Source organism: Rhamphochromis longiceps, linkage group LG6, assembly GCF_057381845.1.
Source record: "Rhamphochromis longiceps isolate RC_006_pf linkage group LG6, R_longiceps_female_GT1.1, whole genome shotgun sequence".
Lineage (NCBI taxonomy): Eukaryota > Metazoa > Chordata > Actinopteri > Cichliformes > Cichlidae > Rhamphochromis > Rhamphochromis longiceps.
Genome location: NC_140562.1, coordinates 39,358,766 through 39,371,704, shown reverse-complemented (window position 1 = coordinate 39,371,704; position 12,939 = coordinate 39,358,766). Strand labels below are relative to the sequence as shown.

The 12,939-nt window shown below is 37.9% G+C and overlaps 1 protein-coding gene across 1 annotated transcript; it reads right to left on the bottom strand.

Moving 5' to 3' along the window:
* Positions 1–1,107: 1,107 nt before the first annotated feature.
* Positions 1,108–11,505, bottom strand: LOC146668704 (neuronal acetylcholine receptor subunit beta-2-like). The gene is made up of 7 exons (XM_085408731.1): positions 11,393–11,505; positions 6,967–7,112; positions 5,327–5,371; positions 5,107–5,216; positions 4,064–4,590; positions 2,396–2,886; positions 1,108–1,257 (listed from the first exon to the last, which is right to left on the bottom strand). Exons 1-7 carry the CDS (start codon positions 11,436–11,438, stop codon positions 1,108–1,110), a joined length of 1,515 nt encoding a protein of 504 aa, XP_085264857.1. The 5' UTR covers positions 11,439–11,505.
* Between the last annotated feature and the right edge of the window lie 1,434 nt (positions 11,506–12,939).

The window sequence follows — 12,939 nt, the reverse complement described above, 5'->3', positions numbered from 1 at the left end:
AAACACAGTGCTCTGAAGTGGAACAGGAAAAAGACAGAAAGAGAAATGGTGCGTTAATACTTCCACAAAGACAAAAGGTGGGCAGAACAAAATCCTCTTCCTATTACAGTAAAGGCTGATGTAGAGAAAAAAGAAATTATGTTCCGCTTTTGTACCACTGTTATAAATGTTCATACAATTTTCATATCAGCGATGCTGGAGAGGAGAGGCCTCATTGGAGCAGCAACATGGGAGAAAAACAGTCACAGTTAAAACCTTAAACACTTTCATCAGCAGTGCAGTCAGTCCAAAATGAAACAGGGACTGCAAATCATCTATCATTTTCATCACCTTTGTGTTTTTTACATTGTACAATTTTCTGGAACAACTGTCCACAGGCACTGTCTTCATCATCTTGGCAGAAACTGCTCGACTTTGAGGGGTAGAGTTTCTTCGATGAAGGTGGGGAAACGCACAGGCAAACGTTAAGCAACTGGTTTGATTCCATGTTCATTTGAAGTTCATCACCGGATGGTTATGTGTCAGATTTAATCATTAGGAGTAGATCACAGCCAGACATTGTAATGCTTCTCAAAGTTGCAGTCACAGAAAACCTAGAAATCTCCATATCTACAGGGAGAAAAACACACAAAGTAAAGCAAGTGTAGATGAAGATATACCTGAATCCTACAAATCACCCGGTGCATGAATGCTGTGCTGTGCGTGAACTATCCTTTATGTTTGTGTGTGTGTGTGTGTATGGGTTCTTACTATCTTGGTGGAGACCAAATGTGAAATTTACTATACTGATGGGGACCAAAATCCAGGTGCCCACGGGGTTGAAGGCATTTTTCACACTCAAAATGTGGTTTTAGTGTCACGAAATTGTTATGTCAATGGGATGTCCCCATGAGAATAGGAAACCAGACATGTGTGTGTGTCAATGAGTGTGTGTGTGATAGAAAAAAGCATGTCACACAAATAAAAAAAGGGGGGGGGATGGGACATTTCTGGTATGTAAAGAAAACTGACAGTTTCTTTTATTTTTAGAATTTTAAATACGAGCCCATGCCAGGCTCAAACATGTGTTGCTCTGTATGTTAATGTGTATTTCACAGTGTGTATGACTCACTCTGTCTCATCAGCAGTGGGCGTGTTATAGCTCTGGAACAGTGGCTGCATGAAGAGTCCCAGAGTTCCCACCACACACACCAAGATGAAGATCCACAGAAACAGACGGTCTATCACCATTGCTACGTACTTCCAGTCTTCTATGATCTAGAACCACATTAACAGATTCAGACCTTTGCGGTTAAGGTTTGTATGTTTGGGTCAAAAGAAAATCAGCTTGTTAAATCTACCTTTTGGCAGTTCAGTGTTTGTCACACCTAAACACTGTAAAGCAGGAATGTCAAACTCATTTTACATTTAAGCCACATACAGACCACTTAAGGCCAGTGAAACTCCCATTTCCGTCAGTGTAAACTTTTAATCCCTGAAATATTTCAATGCAGGAAAAAGAAGTGCAACTTCAACTACACAATAAAGAAATGCTGTTCTCTTTCATGAAATAAATCTTTCACCACAACTCTTTGTGCTTAAATTGTAAAAAATAAATGTAAAATGACAGAAGACGTTCTGGTAGCTCATGACACAGACTGTCCTGTAATTATAAAGCAGAATGTTTTTGTTAATTTCCTATTTTATTTCATTATTTTACCATTGACATGGTGTGTAAAAAAACAAAGTTTCTATGGTAGCTAGTTGAAAAAACAAGAACTTTTCTGTCATTTATTTGTCTTTTACTTCATTACTTTGGTGTAGTATGAATGGCTGTGGGGTGGTTTTTATCACTAGGACTGTAAAATGTGTGGAAATAAAACCTATGCTCTCCTTCACATCACTAGACATCTAGTGGGCTGGATTGGAGTCTTTGACTGGCCGATTCTGGCCCCCGGGCCTTATGTTTGACACCCCCTGGAGCTATGGGTTAGCATGTCATTCAGAAAGAGTACAATTACAGATGCTAAGCATGTTTGTAATATTTATTAAATCTGTGAGGTTTATGATTTGTGCTTCAGTCAGTGTGTGTTTTACACAAAAGTATGTGGAGAGCTTTCTGATGACATTAGAAATGTCTATAGTAAAATATATAGCTGACAGATTCCAATTGTATGACAAGAGAACAAAAGCAAACACTGAGATATGGCTCGTCTCACATCTGATTTTGCCCTGGTAATCTTTCCTTTCCACCTTGTCGCTTGTCTGACATCATGCATCTCCATAATCTGTTTTTGTATGGCTTTCCTTTCCTCTTTATGTCTCTGCAAGAATATATTTTATCTTCTATTCCTTTCAATTTTTTGGTGTCGCCCTATCTCCCCTATTCATCATTACCTATCAATTTTTTTCTTACCCCTTCATCATCGTCTTCTGTCTTCATGTGCTCAGCTATGTATCTCACTCCATCCACTGCCTCCTCCAGATCTGCATCTAACTGATTGGCCAAAGGCCTCTGGAAGTCTGAAAAGCCACCGCCACCATCCGGGATGTCACCAGCCATCCAGCAACACCGCTGCGCCAAATCCTCATTCACGTAGAAAGCGTCGGCGTCGGTTCTGATCCCACCGAGTCTGATGTTTGAGTACTGCTTTTTGTTTGTGCTGCTTTGGGTGTTATTTTTACAGACAATACTCCGACTGGTGTATTTCCGGCGCAGTTTATCACGAACATTGGAAGAGCCTGGACGCCTCATGAGGAGGAAGGTAGGTAGACGGACTAAGAAGAGCCGTTTGACCCAGTCAGGCATGTAGTGAGTGGACGGTGAGCGATGGTGCACGTTGAGGACGCAGACGGTGCTTACAATCGAGAACGTGACCAGCACCATGGTGAACATTAAGTATTTACCTTTAACAGAATGAGACACAGAAAAATGATCAGATGTTGTCATTTACCAACACTACTTCATGTCAGTCATGTGTTATTCAATAATCAAATAATAGCTGGGTCTCAAATAACAACCAGCAGCATCTCTAACACGTTTTTAATAAAGACTGTTTTAAAAGGCTAACTGGAAGGTGTTAATATGCAATACTAAGCAATTTTAAATTCAAAATGATGAAAGAATATATTAGAAATTAAAATGGTTTATAGCTAGAATAAAAGTACATCAAATATAATTTAAGAAAAAGAGAAAATAGAATAATAAAACCAATTTAAAAATAGTAAGGTTTGATCAGTCCAGTCATTGAAAACAAATAAATTAAATAATGTAATGCTAAGTAAAAAACTACAATTTTAAAATGGTTATAAAAGTAGATATTATTTAAAACAAAGAGTGGTGATAGCTTTCACTTTCATTTGCACCAAAGCAGGTGAAATACATTTGCATGACACTGGGGTGTGCTTCCCAGATCGTGTTATACTATTACAATTAACCATTTCCTTCATTTTTTTGAATGGCGCAGTACTCTGCTAGAATGAAGTATATTTCATCACTTTCAGCTGTTTGGTTTCCCTTATACTGTTCCATTAGTGTTCCTACTGAAATCTCCAAAAGCAGTATATTAATGTTAAGCGCAGGTACACGTATAACACTAGTAATTTAATGGGTTGAACTTAAACATTTATTATCTGGTGAGTCTTCGTGTTCACCGGAGTGAAACTGTCCATAATCTGAGCAGCTGCCTCTTCAGGCAGCTATAATATTTTTCACTTTTTTTTAATTTCCTTGTGTTGACTTTGTGCTGAGGTTGTAAACAGCATAATAAAAAATTAGGTGAAGGGCAAGCAGAAAAAGGACTGACCTGTCATAAAGCACATTTACAAATCATATATGAAAAATGAAATGTGAAGACCCATCATTTATATAAGACTATTTCAAATGCGGTGTAGCGCTTTCAGTTGTAAATAAATGGCATTAATCCATAATTGAAAAACTACTTTTTTCTTGTTTTATGTTTTCTTACACACATCACCAAACTATTATATTTATATAAAGTGTCTGTACATATAGTAAAAACCCAAATATTCGTTGCCCTAGGCTACAAACTGTTGCAAATAGACAAATATGGATATGACTAACCTATGAGTGGCACTGCTAGAGAGGTAGGTGGCACTATCTTTGATATGAGCAGCAGGAACACAGTGAGTGCCAGCAGCACTGAGATGCAAAGCGTCATTTTCTCCCCACAGTCTGACGGCAGGTAGAACACCAGGATAGCTAATGATGTGATCAGCACACAGGGGATAATCAGATTGATGGTATAGAAAAGAGGCTTCCTCTTGATGACAAAATCATAGGTGATGTCCAGATAGGTTATGTCGTTGGGGTCCTCGTTTTTGCGTGCTGGGAGCGAGACGATGTCCCACTCTCCACTTGGAGTAAAGTCGTCACGGCTGGCGAAATCACTGGTGAGGATAAGATCTACTTCTGTGTGGTCGTAGGTCCAAGAGCGGAACTTGAGAGTGCAGTTCTGCTGGTCAAAGGGGAAGTTCTGCACCTCGATGGCACAGGCTGACTTGTAGATTGCTGGAGGGAGCCAGAAGATGTCCCCGGTGCTTGAGACCACAGCATTGCAATAGAAGGAAACCTCGTACACACCGTCAGCACTATAGGAGGTTTAGAAATAAAGGATTAAAGAGCGTTAAGCACATCAAATGAAGAGGAAAGAAAAATTAGAGTCTGACCAATACAGGATTTTTTTTAAACCAATACTAATACTAATATTTAAAAATCTAATAAATGGGACAACATTTATTTGTACTTTCTAGCATTTGTTATGTGTAGTTATTTAGGAGTGCCAAATAACTGTAAAATGTCAATTCTTGTAAGATGGTTCCTGGGGTGCTTCTTCCATTTATTCTTTACTTGTTTCATTTTCATTAATTTCCTAATAAATTAATATTGTTTGCGATACTTGTATATCAAAAAATAGCAAATATTTGCCCAGACAGTAAATTAGTTGGGCTCAAATTATTAAATGTTGCTTGGCATGTGGTAGAAGAGTTCTATGATAGCACAGGTCATGCTATTTTTTTATAGTAAAAAAAATGTACAAATCACATAAATTAAACTCAGAAAAGCAGCCAAGTCTCTCTCGGTTGGGATCAAATTTGCATACTTACTTGTTATAGAGCACTATATCAGGAAGCCAGATAAGTTTGGAGGGTATTCGCAATTTCTTGATGCCTTCATATTTCTCAGGATCCCATCTCAACCTGTAGTCATTCCATTCCTGCAGAGGAGCCTTTGTTATTGTAACTGTAGCTATGACCAAAAAGACCAAATACTGACCATACAAGGTACTGTATAAGAACTGGGCAGCAGAGAAAAGACTGTAGGTACCTGAAACAGCCACAGGTTGGTCGTCATTATCTGTTCTCTCTCATTCTAAAAGCAAAGATCAGTCAGCTGTTAAAACTACATAATACTTTCCATAATGCTATTTTTATTTTGAGTAAAGGTCAAAGCAATAAATCAATACACACCTTTAATGAGTGCATGAAATAACACTAACATTTTGGAGCAAAAAACATTTATTTTTAAAGCCTGTTTTACAAATGCCTCAAAGGAAGGACTTACTGTGATACTAAGGTTAGCCTGTTTACTGTCTTGTCTTGAGATGAATGGAAAGGTTAGAATCAAAGTTGTCTGAGACAAATGGTGTTTTAAACCCTCTGGTGAGGCGCACGCAGCCATGGAGCCTAACATGATCATTAGTGAATATGATGAAAATAATGGCTTTAAAACCATATTCTGCAACACTTCAGTGGCTTAGGTGTTGTTCAAGCCGAGGAGCAGAAAGTAGTGCATTAAGTAATGTGAATAAGAAGCTTTTAGAAGCCCATGTCACGAGGTGAAGACCTTAAGTAAAGCTTAGTTGCAGTGACTTATAATAATAGTTCTGTGAAACAGAACAGGTGATCAAAAATTCTAAAAACTGAAATAATCCAGAAATGAATTATTCAGGTCACTTATTAACATTTTACAATCCAACCATAAAGAAATATATCCAAATGGTAAAACAAATAGTTTGGAGAAGAGAAGCATAAAACATCACTTGTCGAGCACAGGGCTAACTCAAAGAGACAGATAAATTGATTCAGACCTTCACAATTACAGGCAATTTAAAGTTGCCACTTCTATTCTACAACCTAGAAGCCTCTGAACTGTGACAGTGTCATGAATTATTATTAAGTTATTATTATTACATTATAATGTCAAATTAATTCTGCTCTTTTCTTTAATATTTATGTCGCTATTTTCCTTCTTAAAGGAGACTAACGGAGCATTAAAGCACTACTTAATGGTTACATAGTCACCACATAATAATTATAAAAACTTCTGTAATGCAATTACAGGTAGAGTTTGGTGTTTAAACAAAAAGATGAATACTCCTAAAAGAGAAAAGAGGAGAGAAACAAAAGACTGCACATCCATACAGGTGCTCTAGCTGATTTCAAGACATAAATAGTTTAGAATAATCCTTTTTTGTGACACATGTATATAAAGGGATGCATGACGGCTGATTTTGGATTCAGAGTCCTGGTACTGTGTACATACAGACTCATATTCATAGCTTCTTGAGACATATAAATAGAACAGATGCTTTATTAGCCTTTATGTCTTTAGCAAGCACCTGTGTAAATGATCCCCTGTGAAAAGCCCTACTGAATCAATACGTGGGAACATATGATGTCACAAAGCTCTACAAACTAATAAAGATCATGCCGTAATCAAGCTGCCACCTCCGTAGCAGGGATATGGTGAAATGCAAACTCCTCAATTCAAATAATCCAGAAGTGAGTCAATCCCCATGTTAACACTTCACTTGAATCACATCAAATACGAACTGCCAGTAATGGGTTTTGATTGCGTCAAATTAAATCGTCACAAGCCCAATTTTTCATTTATTTCAGGTAACGGTGTTTGAGCCCAGTACACTCTGATGCATGATAATCTGGATGCAGTTTGTGTGTACTCACCACACTGATGAGCTGAGACAAAGACACCTGTATGGAGACGGTGACCTGCTGGCTCTTATTGACAGCAGGTCTGATTAGTTTATTGTAGTGCTCTGGACCTAAAAGGTAGTTTACCAGGCGCTCCTCTGCATTCTCTGCCCAGCTGCCTGCAGAGAAAATACAGAATATTGAAAGAAATCCAATTAATCAAAGTGCTTTAAACATAAAATGAATCTGTTTAAAATATGTAATATTATAGACATGATTACATGGAACTCCACTGCCTGAAAAGGCAGAGGCAATAACTAATGTCATTCATAAAGGCCATGTGTTTGCCCTGTGGCGATTCACAGCCACTGGTAGGTGTGTAGTGTATCTTTGTATCCTGCGTGTGCAAGTGTCTGTTTCTGAAAACAATGTCTGTTAACAAAGTAAATTTACCAGAGGGCATTACAGCTGAATCACGTGTTATCGGTTAAGTGTGAGCATGTGTACATCTTGCAGTCTGACACTTTACTGCAGGGTTTTAGAGCACAGAAACACACAAGGCTCCAGTCAAGCATCCCGGTGAGACAGCCCTGAAGCTTTATGTTTCCTGAGCCCTAAATTATTGGTTATATAAAAGTAATTGTATGAATAAATCAGAAGCAAAATGCTCCAGCTGCCATTATATCCACATTGTCAAACAAACTGACAACAGCGCAGTGAGGATTGGTTATCTGGACCGCTTCCCTCCCTGTAGCACATGAGTTGTCTGTTTTTGCAAGATTGCATGCAGTGCAGGCTGTGTGAGCATGGATGTTCTTTTTTTTAGCAGCACCCTGCTGCTTCAAGTTTTCATGTCAGAGTGAACATCAGTGGTTTCAGCTGAAGAGAGGCAAGTGAGTCTCTTAGAACTAAATGAGAAATCTTTAGCTCTCAGTTTATTTTAACTTCAGAGGATAAATGGTCTGCCATCAAGTAAGAACCTCAAGTATCTCTTTATGTAAGAGGAAAGCTATTTGTTAAAATGAAAGCTAAACCGCTTAATCACATTTATATTTCTTCTGAAGTGGCCCCAGCAGAGTTCAATACGATGTGTTAAATGTATGAACGTGCATAGAAATGTTTAGATTATACGCCCAGCAAATTAGGCTGTCATTAAAGTAGCTATACGAGAACAAATACTGTATGTAAATATAAATCAAGTCGATACCAAGTTTTTCATTTTAACAGAAGATTTGAATAGAAGTTTAATAGGAAAAAAGCAGTAAATGTATTAATATTGCAGTGCTGCTCTGGTATTATTTAACAACTTATTGTCAAAAGTTACCACATGTAAATCTCAACAATAAATATGGAGCTTTAACAAAAGGTCACCTTGCTCAGGTTTGCATGAAGAAAAGGGAAAACAAAGGAAAACGTCTATCAAAAGACACCAAAATGCAGCAGCACCCTGAAGCTCATTTTGTTTAATCTGTTTTACAAGGTATTCCCTGACTGTTTTATGGATATTTCAAAAATGGAAAACTCCTACTCTTTGAACCTCTGGCAAGCGATATAGCTCAATTTTCAGATTTTTTTTTTTTTGCACGATTGCAATGGAATACCTCTCTGTAAGTACTGGAGATGTTATGCATCATGATCCACTTTATGGTGCTGGCATTTTGATTTCATGCATCTAACAAGTAGCAGAGAATTTCTTGCCGTGGCAAACTGATAGCATTCATAATCGACCACCGAAACCAGCTGGAATTTGTTACAGATGCTTCTGTCTTGATTTAACCATATTCCCAACATCTGTTGTAGTTACTATCATTTGGAACGGGAACCATTGAGGTAGGATGACTTATTGTAAATCCTAAATTGACACACATTAGCGGAATGCTAGTGTTGTATGGGCAAAATGGGTTTCCCTAAAAGAAAACGTATGTCTGCTAAAACTGTAACAGGATATGAGCATTTGTTTTGAAACAGGTGCTAATCATTTTTAGTAATTTAGATTCACTGAATCTAATTAGTTGAGGAACTCACAAGCACTCTCTGGCCAAATTGCAGCCAATTTCAGCATAATGACATAAGTAGGAAGTGAAAAGGCTCTCCACGGATGGGGTCTCACCAGGATCATTAACTTCCTGGAGTCTCTGACAGGATTTAGTGGGCAACATGCATTTTTTTATGCATGCACGATCAATTGTTGGGGTAATAAGAGTGAGATAATAGCTGCTGCATTCACTAGTATTTACTGTGGTACTGTACTTGTGCAACATTGCTATTCAAACTGAAGCAACAGAGATATTCTTTGTTTCAAGACGTTTCACTTTCCTGTCAAAGGATGGCAGATCAAGAGGATGATACTAGATGTAAGTGACTAAAGCCTCAAACCTATTATGGAGCAATAAACTCTTCTCAGTTTCCTTTTATAAAAAATATTTCAAACATCTAGTATGTTAAAAGTGGGACTGACTCGTGAAATTAGACTTGCGATTATGGCAGCATTAGAGTTTTCACATTCACAAGTATGGAAGGCTTTACTTCAAGGGGGTAGCAGTGACTTATCACTCAAGAGTAACCCCCCCCTCCCCTTTGTTGATACCTTTTATATTAAGAACAGCTTAGCTACCAGTAATCTGCAGTGATGAGACTCATTAAGATTAAAACACTGACGCTGTGATGGAAGACTGGTGCCACATATCATTGCATAGTACAAGTCCAAGTCAAATCTTTAGGCCTTCAGAGAAATGCAACCACTCACAACAACATGGTGGAAGACACAGAGAAGTGCTATGCCGCTTCTCGATGTTTTACAGCCTTTAAATCATTTAAAGCTCAATTCCAGGGTCTCCTGCCTTCTCTTGATGGATGCTGCAGACTAATCCTTGACTATGTTACATGCCACACCTGATCTTTGTCAGAGTTTGTAAGAGAAAATCTACAGATTGATGGCTCAGCTTTTTGGTTGTCTTCATTCTTTTTGGAAAACATTATTGTATTTTAGGTCTAGCTTAAACGGTAAAGCGTAACCTACAAGCTTAACCAGTTTTACATGTATCCAATGCACCACTCTCTGAAATAAAAGCTAAAATCAAGGTCAGGTAAGTAAGAGGAAGTTTTTCTTTTAAGGCAGTGAGAGATCCACATTTTGCCTAAAAAACAGTAGATGGTGCTTTCTTGGTGGTAGACAAAACATGGCTCTTATTTAATTATTCAAGGGCACATCTGCTTTTACTTATGGGTATTTTAAGAGTATGAACACCACCCACACTTTCTCAGGACGTTCTTGCAGAGTGCTGTTGTGGTTGCTTTAAATTCCTGTACTCAGAAACACAAATACACATCAAATACACCTCTTCTTCTTCTTCTTCAGTTTTATAGAATCCAAATACAGAAAAGACAGATAATGTAAGATAATTGTAACTGTACCTTTCCAGGGAGGATGATCTGTTGATTATAGATACAGTATATGGACAATATAAGTAGAAAACCCTATACTTTGGGTTGCAGCTACTACTCTACTACTACTACTATTAATATTCTACCTTTAAGAGTGGGGAGGTGGGAGTAGAAGTTTGAGGAAGAGTTTAAATCATACAAATACATACAAATTAGAAAAATGACGTTAGTCAAGTCTGATCTGGATTATTTGGGATTTTTTTTATTAAATGAAGAAGAAAAAAATTCTGTCATGTGAAGAATGGTTTGAAATATTATTTTAATATTTGCAAAGACTATGGACTTCCAAATACTGACTTTGGTAATATATAAAAGTCTAAAAGCTTTGAATACATTACTATAAAGTGAAATAATAGCATTTATTTGATTAAGCTGAAGTGAAATACAGAAATATGAAGTTTAGTTCTTCAGGATTTTATTTTATGAATCCCTTTGAATAAAAAAAAACATGTAGATAACTCTCACAACTACCAAAATGTTACATTTAATATAGGTGAGTAGTGGTATTGCACTAATTACATGATAATAAATAGAGAAGTATCAACTAGAAAAGCATCTCTTCTTTTAATTTGTCTTTTAAAAGATTTTCCACACTTTGAAGCACAATCATTTGGATTGTACCCCTGAGATTTGATTTACAGTTAATATAAGATTCTCTTGTGGCACCATTAATGTTATCCTTTGCTACAGGACACCTGAGTCTTCAATCAGGTCAGTTATCTCCTCTGCAGTTCAATGAAACGTGATTAAATCGACTTCTCTGGAAGAGTATCGCGCCTATTTTCAGGCCATAATCACTACCTAAGAGGGTGTGTGTGTGTGTGTGTGTGTGTGTGTGTGTGTGTGTGTGTGTGTGTGTGTGTGTGTGTGTGTGTGTGTGTGTGAGAGAGAGAGAGAGAGAGAGAGAGAGAGATCAACACCATAGACTTGGACATCTGTTCTTAGCAGTAAACTTCTCACAGGAAATGTTTCCATATTCGTACCAGTTTGGGATATTTAAAAGATAATAACTTACTTGTTAGAGAGAGAATGAGGAGCACAAGAGCAGTGCTGGTAGTCATCTCCTTTCCGCTTCACTACGCTAAGTTGCTTCTTTGTAATGCCTGTCCTCTAAAAAATGTTTTAAATCAAATAAAAAAAGACCAGAAATATCTTGAATGTCAAAAGTGACAATTTAGCCCAACCCTATTACTTTTGTCCACACAGGTGCTTCAGGTGTTTTCTCCTTTGCTGGAAAACACGCAGAAACTTTGGCTGTTATGGTTTAAAATATATATATATCACGTGTAAAAAGTGTCTATTTGCCAAAGGCAACATGATGGTCCTTTACTTCACAGCATCCTGCGGGAGTTGGGCAGCCCATTTTGCGCAGCCGCCTCAGCAAGCAACTCTCGATCCAAATCCAGTAGACTAGTCCACGATGGTGTCCAAAAAAAATCCACATTAAACTTGTTTTCTTTTTTAACTTAATCACCAATATTTGCCTTAAGTTTCTTTTGATGAAGCGCCGATAACTTGAAATTGGCGCAGTTGATGAGACTAGCGCGCATGCAGGCGGGACGCTTGCGCTACATTGACTCCTCGGGGTTAAACCTTGCAGTCAAAGTCCACAAAAAAATCAAGAGCGTTTTTTCCATCAAACTTCGAGGAGAAGCTACGATGAAAAAGCAGGAGGTCGGGGCTCGGAGGGGGAGGTGCGTGTCTCTCTGCTTGTGTGCTCCTCGCGCCTCGGACCGGAGCAGATACACACGTCACGGCGTGGACTGTTGTGCATCTGTCAGTCTCATCTAGATGGGCTCTTTTTCAGCCAGTGGCGCTTCCACAGCCTACTTTTCACAACACTGTGACTAACTAAACTTAAAGCGTTTAAAACCGTAAATCACCGCAAAGTGGCGACTGTAGACCCCATGTTAAAGAATCAAAGATGCAAATTTAAATGAGAAAATGCCATTCAAGTCAGATGAGCTCTGTCATTGTTTTGTACTGGCACACAGTCAGAGTGTAGACTAAACTCACAACCTGATATAGGTCAGACTGATGGAAGAAGACAGTCTACATGTAACGAACCTAGTGTTGCAGATAATCCAGCATTTAAGCTTCCTCTTTAGGTGGTCTGTAATGTATATAATAGTGTAGACATGGAGATCCTGGTCCTTTTAATCTAAGACAATATACATGTTAGGGTTTTATAACCATGATAATGTGTTACTAAAACGTGTCAGTATAGTCTGCAGCAGAAACACATTAGCACTGCAAATTATTTCTCACTGCAGCTTTGACATATGGCTGTGTGAAGACTTTCTTATCGACTCATAAATTCAAGTTAACATTATTTTACTTTAATTTTGCCTGTCCAAAAGGGGTTACCATGAGTTACAATGTTCTGGTGTTAAACAGACCATAATCATTTGTTTGATGGATGAATGTGACATTTTTAAAAAATAATATGGGATATAATGAGGAGAGTAATATAACCTGATGATTCAAGCTGATTTTGTAACTCAAAGAGGAGATAAGCCATTCCAGCTGACAGCACACCAGTGTGACTACACCACATCTTGA

Excerpts from the sequence above, each read along its gene's own strand:
- LOC146668704 (XM_085408731.1), bottom strand. The coding sequence starts at position 11,438 with ATGACTACCAGCACTGCTCTTGTGCTCCTCATTCTCTCTCTAACAA. Across the intron at positions 7,113-11,392 it reads CCTCATTCTCTCTCTAACAA|GCAGCTGGGCAGAGAATGCA; the intron begins GTAAGTTATTAT and ends TTTTCTCTGCAG. Across the intron at positions 5,217-5,326 it reads CCAACCTGTGGCTGTTTCAG|GAATGGAATGACTACAGGTT; the intron begins GTACCTACAGTC and ends GCTCCTCTGCAG.